Source organism: Salvelinus alpinus, chromosome 28 (genome assembly GCF_045679555.1).
Source record: "Salvelinus alpinus chromosome 28, SLU_Salpinus.1, whole genome shotgun sequence".
Lineage (NCBI taxonomy): Eukaryota > Metazoa > Chordata > Actinopteri > Salmoniformes > Salmonidae > Salvelinus > Salvelinus alpinus.
Window position 1 is genome coordinate 47,771,626 of NC_092113.1, and position 18,976 is coordinate 47,790,601.

Genomic DNA, 18,976 nt, shown 5'->3' on the forward strand with positions numbered 1-18,976 from the left:
CAGAACGGAGGGCGGAGGCCTCTCTCTCTCCAATGCATCAGGACGGAGGGCGGAGGTCTCTCTCTCCAATGCTTCAGGACGGAGGGCGGAGGCCTCTCTCTCTCCAATGCATCAGGACGGAGGGCGGAGGCCTCGCTCTCTCCAATGCATCAGGACGGAGGGCGGAGGCCTCTCTCTCTCCAATGCATCAGGACGGAGGGCGGAGGCCTCTCTCTCTCCAATGCTTTAGGACGGAGGGCGGAGGCCTCTCTCTCTCCAATGCATCAGAACGGAGGGCGGAGGCCTCTCTCTCTCTCTCCAATGCATCGGAACGGAGGGCGGAGGCCTCTCTCTCTCTCTCTCTCTCTCTCTCCAATGCATCAGAACGGAGGGCGGAGGCCTCTCTCTCTCCAATGCATCAGAACGGAGGGCGGAGGCCTCTCTCTCTCCAATGCATCAGAACGGAGGGCGGAGGCCTCTCTCTCTCTCTCTCTCTCTCCAATGCATCGGAACGGAGGGCGGAGGCCTCTCTCTCTCTCTCTCTCTCTCTCCAATGCATCGGAACGGAGGGCGGAGGCCTCTCTCTCTCCAATGCATCAGAACGGAGGGCGGAGGCCTCTCTCTCTCTCTCTCTCTCTCTCCAATGCATCGGAACGGAGGGCGGAGGCCTCTCTCTCTCTCTCCAATGCATCAGAACGGAGGGCGGAGGCCTCTCTCTCTCTCTCCAATGCATCAGAACGGAGGGCGGAGGCCTCTCTCTCTCCAATGCATCAGAACGGAGGGCGGAGGCCTCTCTCTCTCTCTCTCTCTCCAATGCATCAGAACGGAGGGCGGAGGCCTCTCTCTCTCTCTACAATGCATCAGAACGGAGGGCGGAGGCCTCTCTCTCTCTCTACAATGCATCAGAACGGAGGGCGGAGGCCTCTCTCTCTCCAATGCATCAGAACGGAGGGCGGAGGCCTCTCTCCAATGCATCAGAACGGAGGGCGGAGGCCTCTCTCCAATGCATCAGGACGGAGGGCGGAGGCCTCTCTCTCTCTCCAATGCATCAGAACTATGGCATTTAGGAAATTTGCATTTTTCTGTATGGTGTGTCTGTGTGTGAGAGAGAGCGAGTGGGGATCATGGTGTGCCCCAACACAGTAAGCCCCCTGTTTAAAGTATCCTTTCATGATCAATTCATGTTTCATCAGTGGTTAGTTCCACACTGTGATCTCCTCTCACTCACACTACAGCACCATAGCATGATCCTCTCTGTGAAACAATGTGCTGATTGTTTTCGCTAGCTACATTCCTGCTCCATACGGAGTGTCTGAGGTAGTAGGCTCTGTGTGGGAACCCTGGCTCTGATCATTGGGTACTCCCATAACTTACCCCCCCATCTCTCTCACTCTCTCCATCCTCACCCTCTTTTCCTCTGTCCTGAATCTCTCTCCCCAGGTGGAGGAAGGGATGCATCTGTTAATAACAGGACCTAACGGCTGTGGGAAGAGCTCTCTGTTCAGGATCCTCAGTGGTCTGTGGCCAGTCTATGGAGGGGTGCTCTACAAACCACCACCCCAAAACATGTTCTACATACCTCAGAGGTTAGTGTACACACACACACACACACACACACACACACACACACACACACACACACACACACACACACACACACACACACACACACACACATACACACACCTCAGTGGTCTATGGCGCTAAAGTCTAAGGCAATTGCTTGGGGTGCTAATACAAGTCTTCAGGTCTGGTGGGGTTTATTTTCCTGTATGTATATAAAAAAAAAAATGTTTGTGGCAGTCTACGGTATGTTTTATCATTTGAAATTACTAATGTAAACGGTTTCTCACTGTCAACTGTGTTTATTTTCAGAAAACTTAACATGTGTAAATATTTGTATGAACATAAGATTCAACAACTGAGACATAAACTGAACAAGTTCCACAGACATGTGACTAACAGAAATTGAATAATGTGTCCCTGAACAAAGGGGTGGTCAAAATCAAAAGTAACAGTCAGTATCTGGTGTGGCCACCAGCTGCATTAAGTACTGCAGTGCATCTCCTCCTCATGGACTGCACCAGATTTGCCAGTTCCCGGACATTTCTGGGGGGAATGGCCCTAGCCCTCACCCTCCGATCCAACAGGTCCCAGACGTGCTCAATGGGATTGAGATCCGGGCTCTTCGCTGGTCATGGCAGAACACTGACATTGCTGTCTTGCAGGAAATCACTCACAGAACGATTCCTGTCTGGTCCAACAATGGTGGGTTTGTGCCCATAGGTGACGTTGTTGCTGGTGATGTCTGGTGAGGACCTGCCTTACAACAGGCCTACAAGCCCTCAGTCCAGCCTCTCTCAGCCTATTGCGGACAGTCTGAGCACTGATGGAGGGATTGTGCGTTCCTGGTGTAACTCGGGCAGTTGTTGTTGCCATCCTGTACCTGTCCCGTAGGTGTGATGTTCGGATGTACCGATCCTGTGCAGGTGTTGTTACACGTGGTCTGCCGCTGTGAGGACAATCAGCTGTCCGTCCTGTCTCCCTGTAGCGCTGTCTTAGGCGTCTCACAGTACGGACATTGCAAATTATTGCCCTGGCCACATCTGCAGTCCTCATGCCTCCTTGCAGCATGCCTAAGGCACGTTCACGCAGATGAGCAGGGACCCTGGGCATCTTTCTTTCGGTGTTTTTCAGAGTCAGTAGAAAGGCCTCTTTAGTGTCCTAAGTTTTCATAACTGTGACCTTAATTGCCTGTAAGCTGTTAGTGTCTTAATGCAACCGCTGTGTCAGATTTCAAAAAAACTTTACGGAAAAAGCACACCATGCAATAATCTGAGTACAGCTCTGAGCCCAAACAAGCCATACAGACATCCGTCATGTTGTGGAGTCAACAGAAGTCAGAAATGGCATTATAAATATTCACTTACCTTTGATGATCTTCATCAGAATGCACTCCCAGGAATCCCAGTTCCACAGTAAATGTTAGTTTTGTTCGATAACGTCCATAATTTATGTCCAAATAGCTCCTTTTTGTTCGCGCATTTAGTTCCAATATCCAAATTGATGAGACGAAAAGTCAAAAAATTCCATTACAGTCCGTAGAAACATGTCAAACGATGTATAGAATCAATCGTTAGGATGTTTTTAACATAAATCTTCAATAATGTTTCAACCGGAGAATTCCTTTGTCTTCAGAAATGCGATGGAACGCAGGTCGCTCTCACGTGACCGCGCATGACCAGCTCATGCCAGACACCTGACTCAAAGAGCTCTCCGTCCCTCATTCTTCACAGCAGAAGCATCAAACAAGGTTCTAAAGACTGTTGACATCTAGTGGAAGCCTTAGGAAGAGCAATATGACCCCAAAGACACTGTATATTGGATAGACAAACCTCAGATTTCCCACTTCCTGGTTGGATTTTTTCTCAGGTTTTTGCCTGCCCTATGAGTTCTGTTATACTCACAGACACCATTCAAACAGTTTTAGAAACTTCATAGTGTTTTCTATCCAAATCTACTAATAATATGCACATCTTAGCTTCTGGGACTGAGTAGCAGGCAATTTACTCTGGTTACCTTATTCATCCAAGCTACTCAATACTGCCCCCTGCCATAAGAAGTTAACTTCTTATGGCTGGGATCCCGTTAATGGAATCGATATGACAACAGCCAGTGAAACTGCAGGGTGACAAATTCAAAACAACAGAAATTTCATAATTAAAATTCCTCAAACATAAAGTATTTTACACCATTTTAAAGATAAACTTGTTAATCCCACCACAGTGTCCAATTTCAAAAAGGCGTTACGACGAAAGCACCACAAACGATTATGTTAGGTCAGTACCAAGTCACAGATAAACACAGCCATTTTTCCAGCCAAAGAGAGGAGTCACAAAAAGCAGAAATAGAGATAAAATTAATCACTAACCTTTGATGACAAGATGACACTCATAGGACTTCATGTTACACAATACATGTATGTTTTGTTCGATAAAGTTCATATACAAAAATCAGAGTTTACATTGGCGCGTTACACTAGCAACAAGATATGCCAAATGTTTAATAATCCCTGACACAAGGCCCACGGCCAGGAATCAGGTGGTTTTGACCACAGACACGAGGCTCACGGCCAGGAATCAGGTGGTTTTGACCACAGACACAAGGCTCACGGCCAGGAATCAGGTGGTTTTGACCACAGACACAAGGCTCACGGCCAGGAATCAGGTGGTTTTGACCACAGACACAAGGCTCACGGCCAGGAATCAGGTGGTTTTGACCACAGACACAAGGCTCACGGCCAGGAATCGGGTGGTTTTGACCACAGACACGAGGCTCACGGCCAGGATTCAGGTGGTTTTGACCACAGACACGAGGCTCACGGCCAGGATTCAGGTGGTTTTGACCACAGACACAAGGCTCACGGCCAGGATTCAGGTGGTTTTGACCACAGACACAAGGCTCACGGCCAGGATTCAGGTGGTTTTGACCACAGACACAAGGCTCACGGCCAGGAATCGGGTGGTTTTGACCACTGACACAAGGCTCACGGCCAGGAATCGGGTGGTTTTTGAAATGTTGCTTGAAATATTTGATTCCATGTGCTTCTTGGTTGTTCAGATTTCAAGAAAAATAACAGATTTAAAATCATATGCCACATTTTTTTTGAATTAACTTGAAATTTGTGAACAAGTCTTAACAGATCTGGCTGTGTGTTATTTTTATATATAGTTGATCTTAATGTTTGTTTCGTGTTTGTCCATCAGGCCGTACATGTCAGTGGGAACCCTGCGAGACCAGTTGATTTACCCAGACACCGAGACAGAGATGGAGGAGAGAGGATTCACAGACCAGCAGCTAGAGGGGATCCTCGGAACCGTCAACCTGGTCTACATTCTGGAGAGGGAAGGAGGGTGGAGTGCAGAAAGCGACTGGAAGGACGTGTTGTCAGGAGGAGAGAAACAGAGGATTGGGATGGCACGGATGTTCTACCACAGGTACGTCACGACGACACACTGTAATTCCTCACCGGGCATGTGTAAAGGATGGAAACTAAAACTATTTCCTACTAATGCAATGTGTGTTGTCTTTGCCCAGGCCTAAGTATGCCCTGCTAGACGAGTGCACCAGCGCAGTCAGCATCGACGTGGAGGGAAAGATCTTCCAGGCAGCAAAGGATGCTGGGATATCACTGCTTTCGATAACCCATCGACCCTCCCTCTGGTCAGCATGCTTATCAATCAACCAATTCATTTATTTATATAGATCTTTTTTACACATTCTGTATGTGTGCATTTATTCATTTAACAATTCATTCCTGAAGGAAACTTGTTTTGTATGGACACAAATTTGAAATTAGATTTGTTTTCTGATCTAATTAATGTGCAAAGAAGGTGAGACTGAGTTTACACAGGCAACCCAATTCTGATCTCTTTTTCACTAATTGGTCTTTTGACCAATCAGATCAGCTCTGAAAAATATGGATGGGGATTGGGACCAAAATTATTTCCCCAATCGTTTGGTTCTGAACAGAACAAATTCTGCCCATACCATAACCCCACCACGGGGCACTCTGTTCACAATGTTGACATCAGTAAACCGTTCGTCCACACGACGCCGTACACGCTGTCTGCCATCTGTCCGGTACAGTTGAAACCCGGGATTCATTCGTGAAGAGCAGACTTCTCCAGCGTGCCAGTGGCCATCGAAGGTGAGCATTTGACCACTGAAGTCCGTTACGATGCCGAACTGCAGTCTGGTCAAGACCCTGGTGAGGACGATGAGCACACAGATGAGCTTCCCTGAGACGGTTTCTGACAGTTTGCGCTGATATTCTTCAGTTGTGTAAACCCCCAGTTTCATCAGCTGTCCAGGTGGCTGGTCTCAGACGATCCCACAGGTGAAGAAGCCTGAAGTGGAGGTCCTGGGCTGGTTTGGTTGTAATGCCGGTTGGACGTACTGCCAAATTCTCTAAAACGATGTTAGAGGCGGCTCTAACAGGGGATGTACAGTTCTGATCTTTTTATTTCAGCTCATGAAACATGGGAGCAACACTTTACATGTTGCATTTTATATATAAAACATTTTTGGATCAATATACGTTTTGTACATTTAGCTCAACATTAAATGTACTTAGAGCAGCTTGCTGTGGAGCGGGTGAGTGATTTTAATGTGTATAGGAAAGTCGTTAAGAGCACATTTTGTATTTTGACGTAACGGCATGGTTTTAATCATAATGGAAGCCAAGCGTGTGCGCCCACTGATCTGCCAGTCAGTCAGTTGTGGGGCGTGAGATGCAGCTGAAATTAAGGGCGAGAGGATTGAGAAGACTTGACTTGGAAGAGCTGGGTATCTTACTATGAGATGCATTATCTGAATTAGACGCACAGAATTATACCTACGGAGGAGTGGCTTCTATGGAGGAACTTCGAATGTCTTTGAACTTCTGAGAGTTGGTTTAACGTTGGACCAGAACAAACATTAACTAACTAGCTAACAAGCTTGTGTTTGTGCAGCGCAGCAATATAATTAAAAACACTTTTTTTTTTTTGTTAATAAAAACAGTGAAACGTGATGACTAAATAGCATTGAAAAAAAGTAAATCTATTCCCTAATTAAACATGTCTCCCTAATTTCTGAATGACTCTTGTAATGTCGGCAGTAACGTGCTTCAGAGGAGAGGGGCAGGAAGCCTACACACACCCACTGGCAAAGATTTCCAGCTGGCAGGCAGACGTTGGAATACGTTTGAGTGACAAGAGGGGAGGGCTTTGTTGTGATTTTTGTGGGACTGGAGAAAATGTTATTAACCAGTTCTCATGCTTTAAAATTATTTTTTTAAATAATGGTTCTGTTCAGGAACACGATGGATCAGTTTCGGTTTGGATTCTGTTCCTCAAATGTTATTTTTCGGTTCTGTTCCCTGAACCAATTCCAACCCTTGGTCAAAATACCATTTAGTGGGGAAAAAAGGGGTGTGTGTATATACATTAGGAAGCAAATGGGAGCCAATGAAATGGGACCTTTTTTTGTGACTAATGAATACACCCCAGAATTGGGCTTCCTGTGTTAACGCAGCCTTTGATAACCCCCCCCCCCCCCTCCGGTTGTAGATGAGTAGTTATATGCATCCTCCAGTAGGGGGCAGTGGCGATCTGAGTTCAGCCTCTGTCTGTCACTGCTGTGTCTTGTGGAGGCCAGACAGGAACAACTCATACCCCTAGTCACTTCATATGGAGTAGAGGCCAGGCAGGAACAACTCATACCCCTAGTCACTTCATATGGAGTAGAGGCCAGGCCAGGCAGGAACAACTCATACCCCTAGTCACTTCATATGGAGTAGAGGCCAGACAGGAACAACTCATACCCCTAGTCACTTCATATGGAGTAGAGGCCAGGCCAGGCAGGAACAACTCATACCCCTAGTCACTTCATATGGAGTAGAGGCCAGGCCAGGCAGGAACAACTCATACCCCTAGTCACTTCATATGGAGTAGAGGCCAGACAGGAACAACTCATACCCCTAGTCACTTCATATTGAGTAGAGGCCAGGCCAGGCAGGAACAACTCATACCCCTAGTCACTTCATATGGAGTAGAGGCCAGGCCAGGCAGGAACAACTCATACCCCTAGTCACCTCATATGGAGAAGAGACCAGACAGGAACAACTCATACCCCTAGTCACTTCATATGGAGTAGAGGCCAGGCCAGGCAGGAACAACTCATACCCCTAGTCACTTCATATGGAGTAGAGGCCAGACAGGAACAACTCATACCCCTAGTCACTTCATATGGAGTAGAGACCAGGCAGGAACAACTCATACCCCTAGTCACTTCATATGGAGTAGAGACCAGACAGGAACAACTCATACCCCTAGTCACTTCATGGCGGTCTGAAAGGATCAGTTCAGATGTTTTGAATAATGAATCATTTCCCCACACGGCTCCTATACTATCTCCGCTCCGATCTCTCCGGATAACGGTGATCCATTTTGATTCTAATACAATAAGTCAATCTCAAACACGCACCTTTCCTTCCTTCCTTCCCATTTACAGGAAGTACCACACCCACCTGCTTCAGTTTGACGGCGAGGGCGGCTGGCGTTTCGAGAAGCTGGACGCCTCCACACGTGTCTCTCTACAGGAGGAGAAACAGAAGCTGGAGTCTCAGCTCTCTGGGATACCCAAGATGCAACAGCGCCTGTCGGATCTCTGCCGCATGCTGGGGGAGGACGCCACCCTGTCAGGAACCGGAGGAGAGGAAGCGGGGGAGGAGGAGGAGGAGAAACGGGAGGAGGAGGAAGAGAAGGAAGAGTGATGAACAAGGACAATAGAAGGATGATGATCATCGGATGGATGGATGGATGGATGGATGGGTGGGTGGATAGGAATGAAAGACATTTCTGCCCTGTCCAGAAACAACCCCCTGGGGCATTTGTCCCCTCGGCAAGGTGGAGCTGTACTCATATTGTTACTAACAGGTCCAGTCCTTTCAAATCCTCTGGGTTGCTCAGACCATAGGGTCTAGGTCCAAGAGGCTGGGTCTAATAGTGTATAATGACGTTCTGGACTTCCAACCAATCAGATGTGGCTGTTAAAGTGGAAACTAAAACTGAGCAGCAATTGACTCTCAGCAGTATGGGAGAGGAAGTGTAGTGGGAGGAGGAAGTAGACTAGGGGAGAGGGTGGGAGAGGAAGTAGACTAGGGGAGAGGAAGTAGACTAGGGGAGAGGAAGTAGACTAGGGGAGAGGAAGTAGACTAGGGGAGAGGAAGTAGACTAGGGGAGAGGGTGGGAGAGGAAGTAGACTAGGGGAGAGGGTGGAAGTGTAGTAGACTAGGGGAGAGGGTGGTAGTGTAGTAGACTAGGGGAGAGGGTGGAAGTGTAGTAGACTAGGGGAGAGGGTGGTAGTGTAGTAGACTAGGGGAGAGGAAGTAGACTAGGGGAGAGGAAGTAGACTAGGGGAGAGGAAGTAGACTAGGGGAGAGGGTGGTAGTGTAGTAGACTAGGGGAGAGGGTGGTAGTGTAGTAGACTAGGGGAGAGGGTGGAAGTGTAGTAGACTAGGGGAGGGGGTGGGTGGTAGTGTAGTGGGAGGAGGAAGTACAAAACTGCCAACTCCGCCTCAACAGATTTTAATGTAATCTCTGGTGCACACACTTGTAGGATACATGCCAAATATCACCCTATGCCCTATATAGTGCACTAGTTTTGACCAGGGCCCTATTCCCTATATAGTGCACTCCTTTAGACCAGGGCCCCTAGGGAATAGGGTGCCATTTGGGACGGAAACCTTGGTGGGAGAGGCGACTGACCTCTTCAGAACCATCTGCTCTACTGAATTACAATTTCAACAAATTACTTTTTTTTTTTTTATAGAGTTTGACACAATATATTTCTGAATAGCGGAAAGATACTTTAAAAGTTTCTTATGATGAATGTAGCAATCCTATATTTTATTACAGTCTGTGCTGGTATGTAGACAATTGATACAAAGGTAATAACCTTTTACTTTAATATAGATTGATTTATTAAATTATTATTTGTAGAGTACAGATAACTTTTGAATCTGTAATATAACTTACACCAGGTGTTTTCATTCTGCCAATTCTGTTGCAAAATATTTAGTTTTTCTAAAGGAACGAAAAGAGGTGAGACTTACCTGAATTTTTCCCAATGAATTCCAAACAGTTGCAAAATGTTCTGTTGTGCAACAGAATCGACGGCATGAACACACCCCAGGGCCAGCCCTGGTGCTGGAGGGCTGAAAGCACTAATTTAACCGACCTGGAAGACCAGGTGTTGATTTTTCAGCAAATCACTGAACTGATCAATTCGCTCAGTTGGTCTGGTGAGGTGTCTAGTTGGAACAAAATCCTACAGGATCTGCTGCACTCCGGGATCAGGGTTGCCTACACACCTCTCTGCCAATTATTTAGCTATTTGTAAATTTGTATTGAATAGAGATTATTAGTCAATTTATCTAATGTAATCTAAAGATTGTAGCCTGTCACATTTGTGCCTTAAGTGCCCTTAACCTAAATGATTATGGTTTCCTTAAATGTTTTCCCACTATTAACTATAGAATATTGAAATATATCAGTGGGGAACTGTAGGGGGGCCCTTCTAGGCTTTCAGAGAAGGCCCAAAGATTTATAAAAAGGTATATCTTTAAAAAAAAAGGAAATTTCGTTTTTAATTTCCATTTTATCTGTAGAATAATTGTGTGGTCTGCTGATTTCAAATCTTCAATTTGTTGGAAAGAGAAGGGTTAATAGCTTAGAGCGAAAATATCTAATCAGGATATTCTATGGTGGTTTCTGGGTAGAAAAATCTAGCAAGCTCAATCAACCATTGGCTGAGCCATCAGACGCTGAACAGAAGGGCGCTGCCATTTAACGCAATAGACCCCTTTCTATGTTTGCAAACATTGCCGCCGCACGAGGCTGCCGTCAGGACAAAGGGGAGGTCTTTTATAGAACGACAGCAGATAAAGCCTTCATTTACATGTTGCTTATGAGTGCATTTCACAATACTTTTGAATTATAATTGGATGTCCAGCTTAATGTTTAATCGTCTCCAGTCAACTGCATTTGTTTTTTTAACTGCTCAACTTCAGCCAGTAAAATGGATATGGATCCCTGGCTAGCTTTTGCTTCAATTGCTGCATACAAAATAGTTATTTTGTAAAGATCACAACCAAATATAAAGTGTATGAGAAACCCCAAAAAATATATTTAGTTTTAACAGAGTCTCGCGCATCTGTGCCTGACGTGTGTGTTGTGTTCTGGAAAAGAGTCTATTAGAGCAGAATTTTGACCGATGAATGAAACGAATCACTTTTTGACACGCATGGGTTTTAAAAAAGTGAAAAATAATGGCTCTTTTTTTAAAGCTCGTTTGCTGTTAGCGTTTTCTTTTGAAACAGATTATTGCATTTCAACTTTAGATCACTGATTGGTGTGATAAAATACAGTATATTTTTAATGGGGAAGTAGTAGCTGATTTGTTAATATCGTTTTGGAAATTAAATGGTTGTACTTTTGTATAGGTATGATTTCATGTGGGCTACTGGAGTGAATGGGATGTTTATTCTGTAACATTATCTGATGCTGTGTGTGACTCCTGTCTCAGCTTTGTCTGTGTTTGATCAAAACGGGCTCTTCTTCATCGACCATGGAGTGCCCAGGTATTACGGCCGCGGTCCTTTCAGCACCATGCGCCTGTCACCTTTGTGACACTACTGTTGTCGCTATTGGTGCTAGTGGTGTTCTTCGGCTCCCATGTTATGCTGTGTGTCACGTGTCCATGACTGTAGTGTTTCCATGTGCAGCAGCCTGAACCACAGCCAGGCCTGTTCTGATTCATTCATAATGTCATCAAAAAGTATTGCTCCTCGATTAGAACCTGAACGGTCCGACTACAGAAGATAAAATCTCGGCACATTAAGTGATGCCGTGTTTTCTGTTATTTGAGTTTGATACAACATATTTGAATATTTTTGGTCCCTCCTGAAGGCCTTGGTCCTATATTCATGGTTCGCCACTGAAGCAACATATACTATTAACGATACAATATTGCAATGTATATCTGACAATTAGCCTCCAAATAGTTTGTTTTTAAATCAGCCCAGTTGTTATTGTCCATTATGCATTTTATATATAGATGGGTCAATTTTAAATATGAAAATATCAAATGAACTCATGTTTGTCCTTTTTTTTATTTACTGATAATTTTTCTGTCCATTTTCTAATGATAGACAATCAAACCTGTCATCTAGTTACTCAGCTTCTAGAAAGAGGATTCACTTTTGGCTTATTTTGCCTACAAACTATGCTTGGTCTGTCTGGCCATTTTTGAATAATGCTTGTCTATAGTTTCTCAGTGTCATGTCGATTCAAGAAATATCCGATTTTGAGAGTTTGCCTGTATTGGTGTTAAATATTTAGTTTACAAACCCGATAAAAGCCTTACTGGAATTCATGGCTTCCCTTTTTAGACACCAGTCACTCCCTTTGAAGAAGCGACGCTCCTTTTTACGCCCTGTCCTCTACGTGTTGCATTTCCGACCGACCGCAACTCACCCTGGAGAGAGGCAACTTTTCAGGCCGCCTACAGACGCTCCTCTCCGGCAGAGAACCGCAACCTACGCACCAAGCTGCCCTGTTTCTGGGGGCGGGGTCGACCGTCGGTCATTCATCCGATGTAAATACTACACATATCTGTGAGTGCGTTTTATTTCTGAAAACATTGGATAAACCAAGCGCACCGTCAATCTACGAGAGGTAAGTCTAATTTTCTGTACTTGTGAGTTCGTTGGCAAACTACGTTGCTAATGTTAGCTACCTGTAGCATGGCTGCTGATGTCAACAAAGTTAAATTGCTAAAACTATTGAAAGTCAGCGTGTTGCTGTCTTATGAGTGTTTGTTTGGACGTAACTAGCTATTTCGTGCAGTGTCAAATCTTATGTCGGCACTTGCTACTATCCGGCTTACAAAATACTTTGTAATTCCACGCATTCTTCGTCGGACGGACGGACGCGCTAGGTGTTTTCCGAGGCAGAGAGGCTACTCGCCCCATGTACGTCAAGCTGCATTTTAAAACTGAAATAACAACTAGCATCAAAGACCAGCAGTTCTGCTGTGTTTTTTAAGGGGACGACCTGTAGTTAACGCAACAGGAATGTTATAGTGTCCGTCTGGTTCAAAGCGAACTTCTTGGGAATGGTCATCCGTGTTTTATTTATTTTAAACACCTGCTCATTTGTAGTAGAGCTACAGTTACAGCTATGCCTGGTGCAAAGGGGGACAAGCCAAATACATTTCAGTTGTTGAGAGTATATCTTTAATTTAAACGTTTTTTTATTTGTAAATTATATATTTTACAGATAAGAATGTGTAAACTAAAAGAGCTGCTGTACGTGAAATTGTCCGCATTCATTGAGTCTTGTTTGGATACCCAGCAACCGATCGGTTGTACCACTGCCTCCAACTCACACATTACCTTGGTGTGATTTTCTATTTTCTGGTGTCATCATTGTCAACAGATTTAGATGTGGAAGATAAACAGTTGAAGCGGAAGTTTACATCCTCTTAGGTTGGAGTCATTAAAACTCGTTTTTCAAACACTCCACAAATGTATTGTTAACAAACTATAGTTTTGTCAAGTCGGTTAGGACATCTACTAGTAATTTTTTACAACAATTGTTTCCAGACAGAATATTTCACTTATAATTCACTATCACAATTCCAGTGGGTCAGAAGTTTACATACACTAAGTTGACTGTGCCTTTAAATAGCTTGGAAAATTCCAGAAAATTATGTCATGGCTTTAGAAGCTTCTGAAAGGCTAATTGACATAATTTGAGTCAATTGGAGGTGTACCTGTGGATGTATTTCAAGGTCTACCTTCAAACTCAGTGCCTCTTTGCTTGACATCATGGGAAAATCAAAAGATATCAGCCAAGACCTCAGAAAATAAATTGTTAACTTCCACAAGTCTGGTTCATCCTTGGGAGCAATTTCCAAACTCCTGAAGGTACCACGTTCATCTGTACAAACAATAGTACCCAAGTATAAACACCATGGGACCACGCAGCCATCATACCGCTCAGGAAGGAGACGCGTTCTGTCTCCTAGAGATGAACGTACTTTGGTGCGAAAAGTGCAAATCAATACCAGAACAACAGCAAAGGACCTTGTGAAGATGCTGGAGGAAACGGGTACAAAAGTATCTATATCCACAGTAAAACGAGTCCTATATCGACATAACCTGAAAGGCCGCTCAGCAAGGAAGAAGCCACTGCTCCAAAACCGCCAGAGAAAAATCCAGACTACAGTTTGCAACTGCACACGGGGACAAAGATCGTACTTTTTGGAGAAATGTACTCTGGTCTGATGAAACAAAAATAGAACTGTTTGACCATAATGACCATCGTTATGTTTGGAGGATAAAGGGGGGAGGCTTGCAAGCCGAAGAACACCATCCCAACCGTGAATGCCGGTTGGGGGTGCTTTGCTGCAGGAGGGACTGGTGCACTGCACAAAATAAGTGGCATCACGAGGAAGGAAAATTGTCGGTATATTGAGGCAACATCTCAAGACATCCGTCAGGAAGTTAAAGCTTGGTCGCAAATGGGTCTTCCAAATGGACAATGACCTCAAGCATACTTCCAAAGTTGTGCCAAAATAGCTTAATGACAACAAAGTCAAGGTATTGGAGTGACCATCACAAAGCCCTGACCTCAATCCTGTAGAACATTTGTGGGCAGAACTGAAAAAGCGTGTGCGAGCAAGGAGGCCTACAAACCTGACTCGGTTACACCAGCTCTGTTAGGAGGAATGGGCCAAAATTCACCCAACTTATTGTGGGAAGCTTGTGGAAGGCTACCCGAAACGTTTGACCCAAGTTAAACATTTTAAAGGCAATGCTACCAAATACTAATTGAGTGTATGTAAACTTCTGACCCACTGGGAATGTGATGAAAGATATAAAAGCTGAAATATATAATTCTCTCTATTATTATTCTGACATTTCACATAAAAATAAAGTGGTGATCCTAACTGACCGAAGACAGGTAATTTTTATATATATTTTTTCCTTTTTTAAATTTTACCCCCTTTTTCTCCCCAATTTCGTGGTATCCAATTGTTAGTAATTACAATCTTGTCTCATCGCTACAACTCCCGTACGGGCTCGGGAGAGACGAAGGTCGAAAGCCATGCGTCCTCCGAAACACAACCCAACCAAGCCGCACTGCTTCTTAACACTCCAACCCGGAAGCCAGGTGGAAACACCGTGCACCTAGTTACCTTGGTTAGCGCGCACTGCGCCCGGCCCGCCACAGGAGTCGCTGGTGCGTGATGGGACAAGGATAACCCTACCGGCCAAACCCTCCCTAACCCGGACGACGCTAGGCCAATTGTGCGTCGCCCCACGGACCTCCCGGTCGCGGCCGGCTGCGACAGAGCCTGGGCGCGAACCCAGAATCTCTGGTGGCACAGCTAGCGCTGCGATGCAGTGCCCTAGACCACTGCGCCACCCGGGAGGCCAAGACAGGTCATTTTTACTTGGATTAAATGTCCGGAATTGTGAAACTGAGTTTAAATGTATTTGGCTAAGGTGTATGTAAACTTCAACTGTAGGATGGGTTTTACGAGTGGAAGAGAGACGATGGGTCTGACGAGTGGGACAGAGACGATGGGTCTGACGAGTGGGACAGAGACGATGGGTCTGACGAGTGGGACAGAGACGATGGGTCTGACGAGTGGGACAGAGACGATGGCTCTGACGAGTGGGACAGAGACGATGGGTCTGACGAGTGGGACAGAGACGATGGGTCTGACGAGTGGGACAGAGACGATGGGTCTGACGAGTGGGACAGAGACGATGGGTCTGACGAGTGGGACAGAGACGATGGGTCTGACGAGTGGGACAGAGACGATGGGTCTGACGAGTGGGACAGAGACGATGGGTCTGACGAGTGGGACAGAGACGATGGGTCTGACGAGTGGGACAGAGACGATGGGTCTGACGAGTGGGACAGAGACGATGGGTCTGACGAGTGGGACAGAGACGATGGGTCTGACATTGACCCCCGTTCATCCTGCTTAAGGATAGCTGTTGTGTCCATGGACATTGATTGGGTTGTGCCATTTCCTTTTACATTCCCGTAGTGTCGCTCTGGCTTTTTTCTTCTGGTGTTTTTTTTTGGCCAGGGGGTATAAACTGTCAAGCGAACATATCCCCCTTCCCCTTCATAATCTCTGCCTCTCCCACAGCTCCTGGATTAGGGGATTTCCCCCTGCCATTCTGATGACTGTTTCATCTTCTTAATCTCTAATCCAGCCTACTTCCTAACAGCCCCTAACCCACCACTCTCTAACACACTCACTCAGTCAGTCGAGTTGGGGCGGTATCCATGTTTTCATACCATTTCTGTACCATACCGGGGTATATGGTACTACTGGACACAATGGGCGGTATAGTGTTTTATATGGTACTACTGGACACAATGGGGCGGTATAGGGTTTTATATGGTACTACTGGACACAATGGGGCGGTATAGTGTTTTATATGGTACTACTGGACACAATGGGGCGGTATAGGGTTTTATATGGTACTACTGGACACAATGGGGCGGTATAGGGTTTTATATGGTACTACTGGACACAATGGGCGGTATAGGGTTTTATATGGTACTACTGGACACAATGGGGCGGTATAGGGTTTTATATGGTACTACTGGACACAATGGGCGGTATAGTGTTTTATATGGTACTACTGGACACAATGGGCGGTATAGTGTTTTATATGGTACTACTGGACACAATGGGCGGTATAGTGTTTTATATGGTACTACTGGACACAATGGGCGGTATAGGGTTTTATATGGTACTACTGAACACAATGGGCGGTATAGGGTTTTATATGGTACTACTGAACACAATGGGCGGTATAGGGTTTTATATGGTACTACTGAACACAATGGGCGGTATAGTGTTTTATATGGTACTACTGAACACAATGGGCGGTATAGGGTTTTATATGGTACTACTGAACACAATGGGCGGTATAGGGTTTTATATGGTACTACTGAACACAATGGGCGGTATAGGGTTTTATATGGTACTACTGAACACAGTGGGCGGTATAGTGTTTTATATGGTACTACTGAACACAATGGGCGGTATAGGGTTTTATATGGTACTACTGAACACAGTGGGCGGTATAGTGTTTTATATGGTACTACTGGACACAATGGGCGGTATAGGGTTTTATATGGTACTACTGAACACAGTGGGCGGTATAGTGTTTTATATGGTACTACTGGACACAATGGGCGGTATAGGGTTTTATATGGTACTACTGAACACAATGGGCGGTATAGGGTTTTATATGGTACTACTGAACACAATGGGCGGTATAGTGTATGTTTTACTCACACGCACAATGTAGACAACAGGGATCTCTGCTGTAACCACGAAGCTTGCTCTTGACATCTAGCCACTCAGCTAGCAAGTTAGCAAACCACATGCATAGCTGAAGCCCTGAGCTTGGAGATCATTGACACATGATTCGACACATCATACCGTCTGGTATACGCTATGTCGCCCAAGCCTAACACACATACGTGTACATACGCCGTAAGACCGTTAAAGCTGCGGGAACCTTTTGGGGCGACCCCCCCCCCCCCCCCCCCCCCCGCCCCCCGACCAAATTCTCATAGAAATGTGAGTTATAGATCTGTCACTCATTTGAAAGCAGGTCTTAAGAAGTTCTATGTGCTCTACTTCTGTGGTTCCCTTTTCGTAACTTTTAGTGGAGCGATTCCAACACATTACACTTTTTAAAAAGAAATAGTCCGGGTAGCTATTTGTTTAACCCTCTGCATTGACCCCCCCCCCCCCATTTGTTGCACTAACTCTAGACTCAACACATATCCTGCTTCTTACAATGCCTTGCAAAACTATAGAGACCCCTTGGATTTCTTGACAATTTTCTTATAAAGTATAAATTTTTTTTTTTTTTTTACCCAATCCCATCGTAGGAACCCTTAGGCCATAGAGGGTATAGCCCTTTCTGAAGACTGGGTGATGTGGGCCGGGGGGGGAACGATTGCATGTACTGTGATATTGTTACTGCAGTATGACAATATGGTGACATTTTGCCAACAGGTTTCAAGTACGCGGTTGCTTGAGAATTGATCGGCGTGTTAGTAGTTAACATGCGCAAGCCTCTGTAGCCTCTACAGGGTGATACTGCCCTAGCAAGCAAAACATACAGTAGCTGCTCATAGTGTGGAACTGAGAAAAATGACTTATTTACCTTGGTTTCACAGTAACTTTATGCAGTTACTGGCTAACATAACCCCTCCATTTTCTCCTGAACACAATACAATAGAGGCAGGATACTTGTCCACATGATTAAGCACGTATTTAATGTAGCAAAACATGACTTTATTTTTGACCAAATGATCAGTTGGTGCCTTTTCGCTTGGTGTAGAATAGTGCAGAGGTATTAAACTCTGACCTTACGAGGTCCGGAGCCTGCTGTTTTTCACTTCTGTCTGATAATTAATTGCAGGTCTAAGTTAGTCCCCAGTTAGAGGGGAACAAAACCGCTGATAGGTTAATTAACCCATTATTGCTGTCAGATATCCGTTTACATATGAGCCTCTATTCAGTTCGACTTAAATCTGAATCATTCTCATGTTCAGATTTTTTCGACTGATTTTTTAAAATAATATTGACACTGTCTCTCCTCTTAACACCCTAAACCCTAACCTCTTATCACACAATCTGGATTAGGCAGGGATTGTGTCTGTTTCTGACGAGACCGCACACACACATCCTTATACTTGGTTAACCCGAAGGATCACCAAACAATGAACATGATGACGGGTTCAGTTCTAATGTCCTTATGTTGTAGATTAGGGTGCAGTTTGCACTTGTATTCACTGCATTGATCTACCTAACAACAAAACGGTAGCAGTTTACTCATAACATGGACGGCCTGTGTAGGTAATGAGGGATTCCTCACGGAACCCAGACAAAGACAATATCATGATTGTGGGGATTTTCACAATGTAGTCCGTGGAACACAATGTAGTCCGCGGAACACAATGTAGTCTGTGGAACACAATGTAGTCAGCGGAACACAATGTAGTCCGCGGAACACAATGTAGTCCGCGGAACACAATGTAGTCCGCGGAACACAATGTAGTCCGTGGAACACAATGTAGTCCGCGGAACACAATGTAGTCCGCGGAACACAATGTAGTCTGTGGAACACAATGTAGTCTGTGGAACACAATGTAGTCCGCGGGACACAATGTAGTCCGCGGAACACAATGTAGTCTGTAGTCCGTAGAACACAATGTAGTCTGTGGAACACAATGTAGTCTGGAACACAATGTAGTCAGCGGAACACAATGTAGTCAGCGGAACACAATGTAGTCAGCGGAACACAATGTAGTCAGCGGAACACAATGTAGTCAGC

General features: G+C 45.2%; 2 protein-coding genes across 5 annotated transcripts in view; both read left to right on the forward strand.

Moving 5' to 3' along the window:
• Window positions 1-11,675, forward strand: part of abcd1 (ATP-binding cassette, sub-family D (ALD), member 1) — a 43,447-nt gene extending 31,772 nt beyond the window's left edge. For both annotated transcript variants that reach the window (XM_071373335.1, XM_071373334.1), the window contains 4 exons: window positions 1,420-1,565; window positions 4,746-4,976; window positions 5,077-5,202; window positions 8,035-11,675. In XM_071373335.1, the coding sequence (XP_071229436.1) occupies window positions 1,420-1,565; window positions 4,746-4,976; window positions 5,077-5,202; window positions 8,035-8,296 (765 nt within the window). In that variant the 3' untranslated portion in view covers window positions 8,297-11,675. The remainder of the gene's footprint in view (window positions 1-1,419; window positions 1,566-4,745; window positions 4,977-5,076; window positions 5,203-8,034) is intronic.
• A 340-nt stretch (window positions 11,676-12,015) lies between these two features.
• plxnb3 (plexin B3) overlaps window positions 12,016-18,976 on the forward strand; it is a 226,970-nt gene continuing 220,009 nt past the window's right edge. For 2 of the 3 annotated variants that reach the window (XR_011671515.1, XM_071373331.1), the window contains exon 1: window positions 12,017-12,260. The gene's annotated coding sequence lies outside the window, so the exon portion shown is untranslated. Of the gene's footprint in view, window positions 12,261-18,976 lie in introns of all 3 variants that reach the window. The other variant, XM_071373333.1, reaches the window with a different exon arrangement.